Source organism: Mustela nigripes, chromosome 8 (genome assembly GCF_022355385.1).
Source record: "Mustela nigripes isolate SB6536 chromosome 8, MUSNIG.SB6536, whole genome shotgun sequence".
Lineage (NCBI taxonomy): Eukaryota > Metazoa > Chordata > Mammalia > Carnivora > Mustelidae > Mustela > Mustela nigripes.
In genome coordinates this window covers 64,142,449-64,157,497 of record NC_081564.1, presented here as the reverse complement: position 1 = coordinate 64,157,497, position 15,049 = coordinate 64,142,449, and the positions used below count along the sequence as shown (strand labels likewise).

Genomic DNA, 15,049 nt, shown 5'->3' with positions numbered 1-15,049 from the left:
CTGATTGGCCAGCTCTGAGGGGCTCCACCCCACGGTGCCTGGGAGTAGGGAGGGTTGTGAGGTTGGCATCCCCAAGAGATCCCCATGAGTGGGAAGGAGCAGATCTCTTAAGGGAAGGGAGGTGCTGTTACCAGAAAAAGGAAGGATGTGGGGAAGATAAAAAACAACAAATGGCCATTAGGACAGGCAAGCTGGGATTTCGGGATTCTGGGAAGAGGAAGTAACCGTATTCTAACAGCATGGAGGAGGGAAGCCCACATCTGCCCTGCGGATGCAGACATGCATCTGAAGGGCCCTTGCCTGTTGGCTTCTCCCTTTACTGCGATGTCCTCGGCAGGGAATGGGTTTTAATCATACTTGTCCTTGGCTTCTACATGTATGTCCCTTTTCCCCCCCCCCCCCCCCCCCCCCCCCACCGCCTCTTTCCCTTCCTTTACACAACAGCTCCCCGAGTTCTAGATGGCCACCTTCCTTGGAGTCACCTACCAGAACACATCTTTCTAGAATCCCTTTCCTATACGATTTGTTCTTACTGGCTATTAGGCAGGAAGAAACCAGAGAAAAGATTTCCACCAGGTTTTTACTATCTGAGATCTTAATGAGTTGTAGCTGTCACAATATAATGCTCTTTCACTGGGAAGTCAAGGGAGATATTTTAGATCACCTGGGCAGCGGCTGGCGAAGGCCTTGGAAGAAGTCCAGCCCTCAAACTGGTCTGTTTGGCTAGCATAGTATTTGAAAATATCTGAAATGTGAATGTTTTGGTGGGTGTGGGGTGGAGTGTGCAATCTTCAATTTGCCATGGTCCCCGCTCTTCCCTATTACCTCATAACCAGGTGCTTCACTGTTTTCATCGCTTGTGACTGCCAGGCACTGGCACCTTGGGAGGCTGCATTCTGCACGTGGGCACCGTGGGGGGCAGCCTGCTAATCCCAGTGGTAGCTCTGAGCATATCTGCCTTCAGGATAACTTTATACCACACACAAGAAACTCAGTCTCCTCACTCTGGAGGCACGTTATGATTATTTTTTAAAAAATGACATCCTCAAGGTACCGTGGGTACTCCTGAAAAGGTGTAAAATTTTACCTGAAATTGACGCTGCTGAATTAGCTAACTCCTGTCTCCACAACGTAGTAGAGGAAAGGCTTCTTACCTATTCATTCATTCATTCATTCATTCAGGGAATAATGAATTTTCTAGAAGTTTGAGCTCCACAGCTTGGCACCATCCGAGTTGCCGTGGAGACTTTGAAGATATTTAAGAGCCCAGGATTGGGCATTGTCTAACCAAGCACTGTGCCACAAACATAGAGTATGACCACGAATGCAAGTCATGTATGTGATTTAAAATTTTCTTGTGACCACATTAAAAAATTTTTTTTAAAGATTTATTTATTTATTTATGAGAGAGAGAGAGAGAGAGAGAGAGAGAGAGAATGAACAAATAGTGAGCAGGGGTGGAGGCAGAGAGAGAAGCAGACTCCCCAGTGAGCAGAGAGCCCAATGCCGGGCTGGAGCTCAGGACACTGGGATCATGACCTGATGAAGGCAGACACTTAACCAACGGAGCCACCCAGGTGCTCCCCACATAACAAATTCTTTTTTTTTTTTTTCAAAGATTTTATTTATTTGACAGAGATCACAAGTAGGCAGAGAGGCAGGCAGAGAGAGAGGGGGGAAGTAGGCTCCCTGCTGAGCAGAGAGCCCGATGCAGGGCTCCATCCCAGGACCCCGGGTCATGACCTGAGCCGAAGGCAAAGGCTTTAACCCACTGACCCACCCAGGCGCCCCCATAACAAATTCTTTAAAGGTGAAATTAATTTAATAATATATCTTATTTAACCCAATGGATACAAAGTATACACCTCAATATTTAATCAATATGCAAAATTATTGAGATATTTTATTTATTCATTTTTTTGGTCTTCTATGTTTGAAATCCAGTGTGTACTTTTGAACATACTCATGCTCATACTTTTGAACACCTCAGCTGGGGCTGGCTTTATTTCAAGAGCTGTGTGTGGCTACCTGCTACCACAAATCTCCCCTCTTGTTGAGACACCAGCATGGGGTCTCAGAAGGTAGAAAGGTCTCCTCACTGGATTTGCCACTCCTATGACCTGCCTGTATGTGCTCTCATTGCCCCAAGATGTGCTTGCTCTTGGGTCACTGACTCATGTCCTAGCTGCCATTGTGTCCTGTGGTCTGAGGGACTTAACTTGAGCCAGATTTCCTGACACTGTGCCAACTTTCCTCTGTGCTTCATTTCTTCCCCTTCAAGTTCTTGCATGTCACTGTGATATAATTCAAAGCTTCTAAGGGCTGGGATCCAATGGACCCAACCCAAACAGGAAACGGGCTTTCTCATTGTTTATTAGGAACCATGAAGCAGAAAATGTCAGACACTTGTTTTCAGTGCTTCATTGAGCTGGAATTGAATTGAAACTCAACTATTCCCAGTGGAGGCTTCTGACCTCGAATGATTTAGAGGCTTCGACTCTTTAGACGGAGAGGACTAATTAAGGCATGAATTGACCCTAAACTTAAACCTTGCTCTCATCATTATCGCTGGCTGCCTCACTTTTTGCTTAGAATCTTGTTAGTCAGGGGCTACAAAATCTTGTATGAAGCTGGGGTATCCTATAGTACTCTGGGAATATTCCAGCAAATGCTCCACAAAGTCTTTCTGTGTAAAAAGTCTCAATTTAGTTCTCTGTCCCAAACCCCTTTGTGAACCTCACTATAAACAGTCTTGTCTGCCACCATGTAGCTCTCTCCACTGTGGTCTGGGCAGAAAGGGACTGTATACTATGTACCCCACTGTGACACCCATGTTTGTCTGCTTGTCCAACAGCCATTCCTCCTGCTTTCCTGGCAATATAGTGGAGCTCACCTGCTACAGTAGAGGCCAACAATGCCAGATCCATGCTTGTCCAGACTCCTCTGCAGTCAGGAACATCCATCTGCCAAAAAAAACATCCAGTTCTGCCAAAAAGAGACAAGTGATGGCATTTGGGGAAAGCTACTGGGGAAGATTTTTCCTCCCTTATAAAAAGAGAGAGACACGAAAGAATGACTCACTTGCAGCTCTGGTTGCCTCCTTTTTTCTGATGTGGTTGTGATGTCTGTAACAAAGCATCTGTTTTGGGACCATGAGGCAACAAGGATGAAAATGAAGTGTTCTGAAGATGCTGAGAATGCTGAAGAGGATAGAAGGACGTTGCATCCTTGATGACATTGTTGAGCAGTTGCACTAAACTTGGAACAGAACTTCCTGCTTTAAGAATGAAACTACTGTTGTTCTATTACTTGCTACCCAAAGCCTGCTGACTGGTATGGATGTCTGGTACTTAATGGTATGTTCTTATCTTCTGTTTCTTAGAAGGGAGAAGTCACAGAAGTCACTCTTCAACCTTGTTTTCCAGCTACCTCTTACTCATCCACATTACCACGCTACTCCCTTTACTCATTTACTTGTCGGTTCACCTCACAAAGTTCTTGTGAGGGCAGTGGCCATGAAGGTCGGGTCCACTATGGCAGTCCCAGCTCCTATTATGTAATATATTGTCATTCAATAAATATTTGCCAATTACTGAACCAATGGGGTCTAACAGGGAAGTAAAATCCCTAGAATTTGGCTATAGCCTAGAGGTGAGAGAATGAAGCTAAAAATGGCACACTGTTTCTGGCTTGGATAGTAAGCTAGAGGGTGTTACATTTACCCATAACTCAGCACAGAGGGGAGAGCAGAATAGTTGAAGAAGATGAGTTTTGCCCTGGATGTGTTGAAATTGATACCTTTGGAACAGTCCCCATAGACCATTGAAGAAAAGGTCTGGATTAAAACTCTGGAAAGATGGGATTGGACAAGAAGATGTATGGCATGAGAGAAGAAGTGACTCTTCAGTGCTCCCATCTCTGTGTGGCACCACCATCCACCTTGTGACCCAAGTGAGAACTCAGGGAATGCTCCTTGACATCTCCCTTTCCCTCACTTCCCACATGAATCCATTATGAAGTACTAAGGATCTCACCTCTTGCCTCAACTTCTCTCCATCTCCCTGCCCTCGCTGGAGTCTGAGCCAACTACCTCTCTCCTGTGTTACAGGAATGGTCTACTTGATTCCCCAAATCCATGCCAATCCACCCCAATCCACTCGCTGTGGTGCAGCCATGTCAGTCTTCTCTCACTTCTTGAAAACATAAATCTCCTTATCTCAAGGCCCTTATGCATGAGCTTCCATCTGCCAAGAACACTGCTCCCTCCATCCCCCACCTTCCTCCACCAGCCCATCTCTGGCCTACTCTTTAGGTATTGACCTAAAGCTCACAGCCTCAGGAAGGCCTTCCATGACTACCTGCCACCCACCCACCTTTGTAGCCTCAGAAACTTGACTTCGTTGAACACCATGGGCTGATTTGGGTTTTGGTGACACGTACAGGCCAAACACCTTTAAAACAAAACCCTTTACAAAAACCTATTCTCAGGATGAAAATATTAATTAAAATGACAAATGTAACTATTACGGGTCAGAAATTCACAAGTACGGATAAGTGCGTTGTTTCCCTTAGAAGGCAAATCTACACAGGAAGTGAAACAGCTTGGGAGTACAGGCTCAGACAAGGGGCATTAGCCTCTTGATCTAAGTGATTACGTTCGCTAAACTGTGATCCCCCCCCAGTGTGCCCATTTCCGCCACGGGGTATCCCTTGACATCTGTTCCTGGGCCATGACTCCCAGAGCTGAAGACCCCCTGCCTTTGTCTGCCTCCAGCTCCTAAGCTTCTGTGGTTGACCTGTTCTCCCATCAGTTGCTCTGGCTGTGTTCACACTTCCCTGGTTAACACTTAGTAAGGTGAGGGTCAGACCCAGGAGCAGTCTTTTCTTTTAGATGATTTCACATATGTCTGCTTTGATCTGCTACCTGTATTTGTAGTTCAATTTTAAGAGCTGGAGAAAGCAGACTTAAATCCACGTCTTTCAAAGTCTATGATTTATTCTATTTGTTGAAATTTCTTCAGGATCTGTACTGGTGACTGTTAGCAAATGGCATTCTCTAGCCTTGAAGCTACAAGCCTTCTAATGATCAGAGATGGGAGAAGGTGTTGGTGTAGGTTCAAGAAGCAGATTTCACTCTAAAGACGAAAGCCTTTTAGAAGGAAGTTGTTGGACTAAAGGGAAGGCTGAAAACTTTCTTATGCCTAAAACATTGTGCTTTACTTAACCACCCCAAAAATATTCCTGCAGGGTTGTCTGTAAGAAGCCACCTTGGAAAATTCTGATCGCCTGTCGAACTTAACCTCCTACCTCAACGTATTTCACGCTAATCAGGTACCATGGATTACTTTATAGAGCATTTGAAGTCTTTGGCTGAAGAAGCTTAAAACCTCTCTGTTTTCTACCTCAGACCAAAGAGGGCATTTAATGACCAGATCACTCTCACAAATTTATTGTCTTGAAACAATAGGTAGGAGAGGGTATTTTTTGTTTGTTTTTGAGAGAGAGAGTGCACACATGTGTGTGAGCTGGGGTAAGGGTTGGTGGGGAAGGGGGAGAGAGAGAATCTCAGGCAGGTTCCACACCCTGGGAATAGCCCGAGGCGGGACTCCAGCTCATACCCCTGAGATCATGACGTGAGGCCAAATTAAGAGTCCATTGCACAACTGACTGAGCCACCCAGGCGCCCCTTGGAGAGGTTTTGTTTTGACAGGGGACACTCCAATGGGGCTAATCCATTGTGGCCCTCTTGTTTCTTAACCCAACCTTGTTCGGGCTGCTTTTGAAACTTGGACGGACTTTCCATGCTTACCATGTTTTCTTTCAAGCCCACTAACCACGGATGAAGGGAGGTGGGAGGGAAGTGCTTCAGGTAGCAGAGGGGAGTGTGGCTTCGCCTTCAAGGGTAACAACCTGAGAAGTAGCTCCTCCCAGGACACTCACCGCTTAGGTGTGCCCAGCCTCAGTCCTGGGGCCAAGGGGTGCCCAGGGTCTGTACGACACACATGGAAGCTGCCTGCATATTCATGTCAAAGTGTTTGGAATGTGTGCTGAGCATCGGTGACTGCCCTAAGGAATCTGTTCTCATCCCTGAGCAAGAAGAACAAGGCAGAGTTGAGAGAAGGCCCACAGGGATGGGTCCATACCTCTGAGTTGAACAGGGTTTGCCCAGCATCACATCTGGTCCTGTACCATGTATAAGAAAGGAATAAAGATATACAGCACATCAAAATATAGGCAATCCTAAGCAATACACACATAGGCATGTGATTGTGAATGTTCACGATAGCTATAAAAGGCGTATGGGACTTTTAAAATTTACACAAAACTGAGCTGTGAGTATAATTTTATTCATATTCTTAATTGGAAATTGGTTATACAGACGATAGGAAAGAACACAAGTGATCCCTAAGAAAACTAACAAAATACTCACTTTATTTCAGGATAATACTTAGTAACAAAAATAGCCTGAGAAAGTTAATACCATTTAAATTAGACAATGTACAAGGCTTTAGAATGTTCCCATTTACACGGCTGTGTGAGCACACCAGGAGAAGGCACAGAGAACACTCCTGATCTCCTCGTGAAGATGGGCCTGAAGATACATTAGTGGCTCTGGGTCGCTCAACCATGGCCCAGGTTCTTCACTCGTGGTTATCTTTGGTTCTGCTTGCTTTTTTGTGTCCCCCTCTCCCCCGAGTCTTATGTCACAAATTCCCTAACAAGGGAGATGTCCATCTGAACAATTAAAAATTTAGTTTTTCTACAGGCATGCACATGACTCTGTGAGAGTTGCAAATTCAGGGCTTCAAAGGGCTTTGGTTACAGGGTTGTTGAAGTGGAGCACTGTTTGTGTTCCCTGAGAAAAGGAAGATGTGGACTTCTTCCCAAGATATTTGTAGGTTTCCTTCCCTTCTCTTTTTTCACGCATCAAACTGTGTGTTTTGCATTGAGCCTGGCAAACTCCAAGGAGAAAAATCCTTTAGGCTTCTACGGTTTCTCTTTTTGAATCCCCCCAAATACTGAATTGATACAGACTGAACTAGAAGGTAGTGAGCAAACTTTCCACGGCATCCTCAACATGTTCAGGTACAGAATGTTTATAGGACTGATAACTTTATAATTAAAGCAAAGAAAAACAGGAGAACCCTTTACTGGTATGTCTTGTCAGGTTTCTGAGTGAGAATATTGTGAGCGTGCAGAAAATCATGAATTTGTTTTTTAAAGTAAGAAACTCAACAACTTCTGAGCACCCAGAAACAATTTGACCTTCATTTTCAGTCTTTATAAGGTAGAAGACATCCTCAGATGAATTCCAAATGTGGTTTTAAAGGGCCCTGGAGGTTGATGACTTGGTTCTAGGCATTCCTGGCATTTACAGAATCAACTTGGGGATTAAAGTAAAAAGAGCTATGCTGAGTATTTTATAAAAAAAATGTAACTTTTCTTTAATAACCAGGGGCTGGTGAAACCAGGAACTTCTCCTATTTTACCTCATTGAAAAAACAAATCTATTCCCCTAAGAAAAATATCATATACTTTATCTAAAATGTCTTTTGCGATGTCTAAGAAAAATAACACTACAGAGTCATTCTGACTGATAAAATCCCTTTCTCCCTCCCACACGTGTCAGCCTGGAAAGAATCAACCGTCTCCTGTAGAATCCCTTACACACATAGGACCGCATCCAGGCCCTTCTGCCCAGGAGCTGGAGAACCAGCTGTGGGCGCCACAGCTGTCTCACGGAACTTGTATTGATTTTAAACAAGTCAAACTGCTTATCGGAGAATTCTAGGTTGACTTTGATTTGTGACCACCAATTCCATTCTTTGAAGGCTTCGTTGGTTTGTAGAGCTTAATTTTTAATACTGTTAGTATCATGCAGCCAAACAAACACCAAGAATATCGAGAAATAGTGAGCTCTGGTCTCACGTCTTCTTTCTGTTGGAGCATTTGACTTTATAAGTAGAGTGTATGTCTAGCACCCACGCCCCAACCAGGGCAGACCATCTGGACGTGTCTCTCACACGTTTGGGGATGTTCCTGGAGTCTAAAAGAAAGCCGCAAAAATGAGCCTAAGAGCAGATTGCCAATGGGTTAGTGTGAATGTTGTTGCTAGTGAAAGACAGCAGTTTGCCGAGACCCTGGGAGTCACGTGGGGGCAGTCAGCCATGTCAGTCCCCCCTTGGGACCTTGGCTGTGGGTGGGGGTTGCTCTCACAAAGGGCTTTCAACCATCCTTTTCTTCTTGGCCTGGAGGTAGAAGATGCGGTTTTCTTCAGGATAAGTGACCTTGCTGAGGGGCATCCTATAGATGTTGGCATTTTTCGTGGTCAGCAAGAGGAAGAGGAGTGTGGCCAAACAGAAGGGCCAGGTGCAAGCCGGCAGCCCCACCTGAGGAGGAAGAGACAAGTCACAGGCTCCTGTGAGATCCTGTCCCAGAGCACCACCCTTCCTCCTATTCTCATTCAGCCCAGGGGGATGTGTCCCTGGGCCCCTGGTCTGGACGCTGCTTCTGCCCACGGAGACGAGGCCGAGATCCCAGCCGGACTGCATTTAGCAGGGGAAACGTGGCCGTCCGTTCCTCGGAGGTGCTTGCATGTCTACCTTGTACATCTTTCCTTCCCTCTCATGCAGTCAGGCTTCCTGCACCACATGGGGGAAGCAGACCCCTCATCACACTCCCAGGGCCCTCTTTGATTAGTTCGGGCCATGGTGACCTCTCTCCTCCTACTTTCCACCCAGACCAGTCTTGGACTTTACTGGCTTTCCTTCCTTCCATTCCAGTTCCCAAACAGACTCTGAGCTCTTGGAGGGGAGGTCCTTCCTCTGGGCTGTTCCCGACAACTCATGCAGCTCTGAAGGAGAAGGTCAAGGGCAAGTCAGGGCCAAAATGGAAGGAGAAAGTGGCAGGAGGCACTGAACGGGCAGTGATTCTGCCTATGAAATAATTCAGCTAGGACACGGGTCTGAGTAGGTCTTACTGACGACTGATGGGGGGGTTTAAAAAAAGACAAGGGGTATGAAAAATGAATGGCTCAATTAAAACCAAAACCCAAACCATTTGGGTCTGTAGCCAATTATCCTTTTCCTTCTTTTCTTGATTTCTCAACCACTACATGGTTCTGGCTTTCTATTCAAGTAGAAGATATTCTAAAGTCAGTTCCCTAACACTCAGAATTATGGCGTGAACTTGAGAAACACGTTATACAGGCTAACTTTCACTTCTTTAAATTATGCACTCTGATATTGTTTGGCAAGCCCAGTGATTGCAGCTTAGACTAAAATTTATGATGATGTTAGAAGGTGTGTGGAACAGGAAGGCCCAGGAGATGGGAAAGTCATGGTGACCACAGCCCTGACTCCTGCCTGTTCAGGACACCACCCAGCGAGACCTCAGGAAGGTTTCCACATCACTATAAACAGATCATTCACGTGGATGATAAAGCAAGATTAAAGCCAACTCACCACAGCCATCATGTGGGACAGGCTGACTCCGAGGTAGGCAGTGAACAGAGCTACAAAAAAGGGGAAACAACGACTTAGTAGGTGCGCTTTTCATTGTAGGGAAGACCTTGTTCTGGTATAAATCTGGAAATCCATGTTTTACCAGCTAGCTCAGCACCCTGGTTACAAGCGTGAGCTCACAGAAGCTCTGGGTTCAAATCCAGACCTTATCACTTAGAAGCTTGGTGTCTCCATTCTAAGCGTCCACGTCCTCACCTGCACAATAGAGGTGATAGAATTTCTCAGGGAGTTGGTGCCATCATGAAAGGAGACACTACTTGGGTTTGGCACACAGTAAGAGGTACTCGGCAAAGGGAGCTTTTCTGTGGTTACTATTCTGTTGCTATTATCGCTGATCCCTAAGGAAAAGCCCTTCCATGGCAAATAAACTTCCCTGTTATTTTTTCTGAGCATAGTTGAATTAAAATGATGGGGGCCCCGGGGTGGCTCAGCCGGTTAAGCGCCTGACACCGGATTTCGGCTCAGGTCATGACTGCAGGCTTGTGAGATTGAGCCCCACTTCGGGCTCCACACCCAGTATGGAGTTGGCTTGAGCTTTCTGTCCCTCTCCCTTTGCCCCTCCCCCACTCGTGCTCGTGCTCTCTCTCTCTCTAAAATAAATCTTTGAAAAATGAAACATATGAATGTTTCTCGAGATAGCACGGTTTCTGTTCAATCACAATATATGCGTCTAGGAGTCTCACATTAATGGCTAGGATTCACAGTTACAAAAAATCATGGTATAAAAAATTAAAAAGATAGCAGAAACTGACCACAAACTCGGAATTTCTCCCCATAATAACATTGTCCCAAATATCATTAAGATTGGCATACAGGGGAGAGAGAGGCATCTCAAATGCAGTCCTCCGTTTCCACAAACGCAGCTGCCCACCGACCCCGGTCCCGGGAGCAGGCGGACCAGGACGCTGCCCTGAGCGGAAGTGGGCAGCGGCTTGGGCTGGAAGAGCTTTGTTTGGTTTTGGTCATTTCATTTTCCATTTCCTTCCTTCCTCCCTCCCCTTCTTTCTTTCCTTCCTTCCTTCTCTCCCTCGCTCATTCAACACATATTCACTGGCTCCCGGGGAAGCACCAGGAAAGAACACTTGCCTGCTCTCTCCTGTTCCGGCTCTCCTCCGAGACCTCCCCCGAGCGCATGAGACCTTGCTGCCTTTCCTGTCCTTTTCACACGGGTTGCACTTGGAAGGCACAGTTCCCACCCTGCTCTCTTCCTGCTCTGCTGTTTCCAAGTGGTCTCCGATTACAAGTTGCTTTTCTCTCTACAGTAAGAGCGTCAGACTGTCTAACAGTGGCTGCCCATCAGTTAAGGCTTGCTGAGTGGGACCGGGAAAGCCTCCCATTAGAGGGGCAAGGCCACACACCGCAAGGTGCAGGTGATGACTGTGAATGACGGCGCTCTGGGCAGCCGAGGGACAGAAAGGCCCTGAGGGCTGAGCAGACAGTGTCCATCTCAGCAGGCCACCGTGGGCCGGTCCAACGGGGACAAGCCAAGCACTAAACAGGGACAAAACATTGGGGTGCCTGGGTGACTCCGTCAGTTAACCCCCTTCTTTGGATTTCCACACCTGTCCTGATGTCAGGGTCATGAGATCGAGCCCCACCGTGGGCTGGCTCTGGGCATGGAGCCTGCTTAAGATTCTCTCTCTCCTTCTGCCCCTCCCCAACTCTAAAAAAAAAAAAAAAAAAAGAACAAAAAGAAACAAAATGTTTCTCCCGTTTGCCCTGACAAAATAACAAAGTTGAGGACTTCCCGGGTGGGCAGTTTCCGGTTTGGAGGCAGAGTAGTTGGCGCTGCCGGGCCCTATCAGAGTCCCCCACTCCCCTTCCTGATAAGGCCATGGGAACCAGCAGAGGAGCAACTCTGTAATAAATGGCTGTTACTTATTTACCCTGGCTGGCAGAGTTGGTCTCTCGTTTGGCAGGGTCAGGGGGCTGTGGGCAAGCTGGAGCTTGCTGCGACATTTTCCATGGGAGGCTTGCCCTACCAGAGGGGCTTGAAGTCTGCCTCAACGCCTTCTGTGCAAAGAGAGAGGAGACGGGCAGTACCCCGTGTGGATGGAAGAGCCCCTCTCACACACTGTCTGTGGCTGGGGAAACCCTACAGCCTTTGTGGGGCTGAATGCCACATCAACAGAAATTCAATGATTTTGGCCCCAGGGTCTGGGCTCTCCACGAATTCTGTATACTGCCCTAACCATTATGTTATGGCCAGTGAAGAAAGTCTGACCTGTCCAAAGGAAGGTTGGCGTGATAGGCGGACGAATCCCCAGAACCTGTGAACATGTTAGTTTATAGGGTAGAAGGGGCTTAGCAGCTGGCATTACGTTGATGATCTTGAGACGGGGAGATTAGCGGAATTATCTAAGTGGACCCAATGTAACCACAGGGTAAGAAGGAGGCAAAAAAGTTGCATTGAGGGAGTAGGATGGAGTGTTTTTACTTTCTGCCTTATATTCTTCTGTATTGATTGAATTTTGGAGTTTTGTTTTGTGCAATAAGCCCGTACCGCTCTTATAGTGAAGAAAATAATGAAGATACTCCTGCTTTGAGGAAACCCATCTGCGAACAGCTTTGGCTTCCTTGCTTTCCAAACCCTGCCAAGATCTCATCAACAACTCTTGTGTCCAAAACAGCGTCTGCTTGATCTTGGAGGATGGGCTCCAGCTGTCCGCACACTGGCCCGGACCTCCCCTTCAACCAACCAGACCTTCTCCTCCAGGGTTTTAGGGCGTACAGAAAAGCCACCTTCTCTAGGAGGTGCTTCTTGATGATTCAGAGCTGTTCTGCGCCTCCCAGAGATGTTGGTACTGCAGATGTGACCTTGTTCTGCTACAGATATTCCTGTGGCCTCCGGTGGGCTTCTCCCATCTACCTGGCTTCAGCCCTGGGCCGGAACACTGGGCTCAGCAGCTTCTGGGATCTAACTCTGCTAAGCTCCTAGCTCTTCCTAGAACTATCTGGGCTGCTTCATGATTGTTTAATACGTATTTGCTGCTCTTGCAAACACAGACACATTAAGGTATGTGCCTCAAATAAAGATTTGAAACCCCAAACCATCTCACAATAAAGCTTCTAACTTGGCCTAGCTCGGGTGGCACATAATCTATCTTCTCCTTTGCCCTAAGCTTGTGAATAAATGTGGGAAAGTAAGCCAAGAGTTCTTACAGGCTTAGTCGCAGGAACAGCTGTGTACTACAAAGAAAGGGTCAAAATGACACGTACGTGGTCCTGCCACAGCAACCTGAGGCGTGTTCACCTAGCGACAGCCTCGGACAATCACATCTGAGTGAGGCCTTCTTGGTCCTGCCTCCTGCCCAGTGCAGGAATCCATTCTGAGACCTGCCTCACATGTGGTCTACTCTTCTATTTTTGTATTTAAATTGAGGTATAATTGACATACAACATTATATTAGTTTCAGGTGTACAGCACAGTGATTCTCCCTTGTATATGCCATGAAATGCTCCACTCAGTAAAGTCTCATCACCGTCTGCCCCCCACACAAAATTAAGACAATGTTACTGACTCTCTTCCTCATGCGGTATATGACACCCCCGTGGCTTATTTATTTTATGACTGGAAATTTATACTTCCCTTTACCCCTTTGCACCCCATCCCCTCTGGAAACTGCTGATCTGTTCCCTGCATTTATGACTCTGGGTTTTGCTTCACTCTGTTTTTTTTTTTTTTTTTTTTTTTTTTTCTCTGGGTTTTTTTTTCCTTTTTTTTTTTTTTTTTTTTTTTTTTTTTAGATCCCACATATAAGTGAAATCGTGTGGTATTTGTCTTTGTCTGTTTGACTTAACTCACTTACATAATACCCTCAAGATCCACCCATGTTGGTGCAAGTTGCAAGATTTCCTTCTTTTTTATGGCTGAGTAATATTCCATTGTGGATGTCTAGATGTGATCTGCCATTTTAGTAGCAGCTTAGATAACTTGGATCGATTCATCTGGTGATAAACGGACTCTAGACAAATATTTCTATTAGGTTGGGAATAATGTGTGCACAGTCCATCCCCCGCCCCCTGCATATTCCCCAGGGATGGTCATTTCCTACAGTCTAACAGATTATCTTAAATACTTTTACTTTGGGGCACCTGGGTGGCTCAGTGGGTTGATGCCTCTGCCTTCTGCTCAGGTCATGGTCCCAGGGTCCTGGGATCGAGCCCCGCATCGGGCTTTCTGCTCAGCGGGGAGCTTGCTTCCTCCTCTCTCTCTGCCTACTTGTGATCTCTATCTGCTAAATAAATAAATAAAATCTTAAAAAAAAAATACTTTTACTTTGTATTGGATTAGGGATGCCAGAGCCTCTGGGTGAATAAGCCTCCCCTTTACAAGGGCCTGAGAAACTCATCAGCTTTTCAAATCTCAGTCACTTGAGCTCTGTTTTTACCTCAAGGCCTGAATGGTGCTACTGGGAAGCAGAGTAGTCTGTGTGGGGTGTAATTCCAGAGGTTGTTTGCAAGTGTGGGTTCTGGGCTTGCATTTACCCTAATTGACTGGATGCCCTTCAGCATACCACTTCACCTCTCTGGCTTCGGAACCCCAATAGTAAAATGAGGGGGACAGAGTGGGAGAGCTCCAGACCTTCTCCTAGCTCTGACCGGCTGAGTTGCTGGGGTACCAGGGTCAGAAGAGATGAACACAGTGGTTCGGACGATCTGGTCGTCCCCAGATCAACAGCAGCAGTGCTGTCGGGCCCTGGTTAGGAATGTCAACTCCTCCTCGTAGGAGGAATCAGGGCCTGGGGGGGGGGGGTTGGTGGGCAGCCATCCATGTTTTCACAAGCCTTCCAGGTGATTCTGAGGCTCCCTGAAGCAGGAGACAGCTGGACGGCCACATGTAGTCCTACCTGGCTCAGCAGGAGGAATGGCTCTGTATCTAGCCCGAGTCATTCCATTCTAGTTTCTTGGGTCAGATCATGAGTGTGATGAAATAGAACGAGTCGAGTTTCTACCCCCCTCATATGGAGAGGGCAAATGGTGATCACGACTCAACAGGCTCTCCTGCCCTCACAACAGCCAATGAGGAGGGCGCAGTAGAGCTGAACCCTCCTAGGGAGGGGACGCCACCTGTCCTGCTCCCACATGCAGATAGCCGAGAGTCCACCCTGGAACGGTAGCCCCAGTGTCTCACATGGTCCCTTTGTACTGTTGGGACTGATTCCAGAGTTAGGAGCTACCCTCCCTCCCATGCAGGGTACACTCACCACAGGCGAGAGCTAGGATGTGGGTTTGCCAGGTGAGAGCCAAGAACATTCCTCCGATTGCAATGCAGGCCAGAGAGCTGTTGAAACCCCAGAGTCCAAAGTAGATGTTCTCAAAAGGCTCCGAAACACTGAGTCCTAGTAGAGAAGACAGGTGGGTTCAGGGCTGGGGACCAAAGACAGGGCGCTCTGGAAGGAGGCCATGGGTGGGGGAAGCTACGCCCATCAGTCCCTTGGAAGCAGAGCCCTCAAGGAAGTCTAGAGTATGGAAGATGCCCGGGGCGAGCGGTGACGGGGGGGGGGGGGGGGGGGGGGGGGGGG

The 15,049-nt window shown here is 47.1% G+C and overlaps 1 protein-coding gene across 8 annotated transcripts in view; it reads right to left on the bottom strand.

The window, feature by feature from the left end:
* Positions 1 to 6,326: 6,326 nt before the first annotated feature.
* Positions 6,327 to 15,049, bottom strand: part of SLC14A1 (solute carrier family 14 member 1 (Kidd blood group)) — a 47,955-nt gene continuing 39,232 nt past the window's right edge. For all 8 annotated transcript variants that reach the window (XM_059409573.1, XM_059409580.1, XM_059409574.1 and 5 more), the window contains 3 exons: positions 14,732 to 14,866; positions 9,465 to 9,514; positions 6,327 to 8,390 (listed from right to left, as the gene is read on the bottom strand). In XM_059409573.1, coding sequence (XP_059265556.1) covers positions 8,214 to 8,390; positions 9,465 to 9,514; positions 14,732 to 14,866 — 362 coding nt within the window. In that variant the 3' untranslated portion in view covers positions 6,327 to 8,213. The remainder of the gene's footprint in view (positions 8,391 to 9,464; positions 9,515 to 14,731; positions 14,867 to 15,049) is intronic.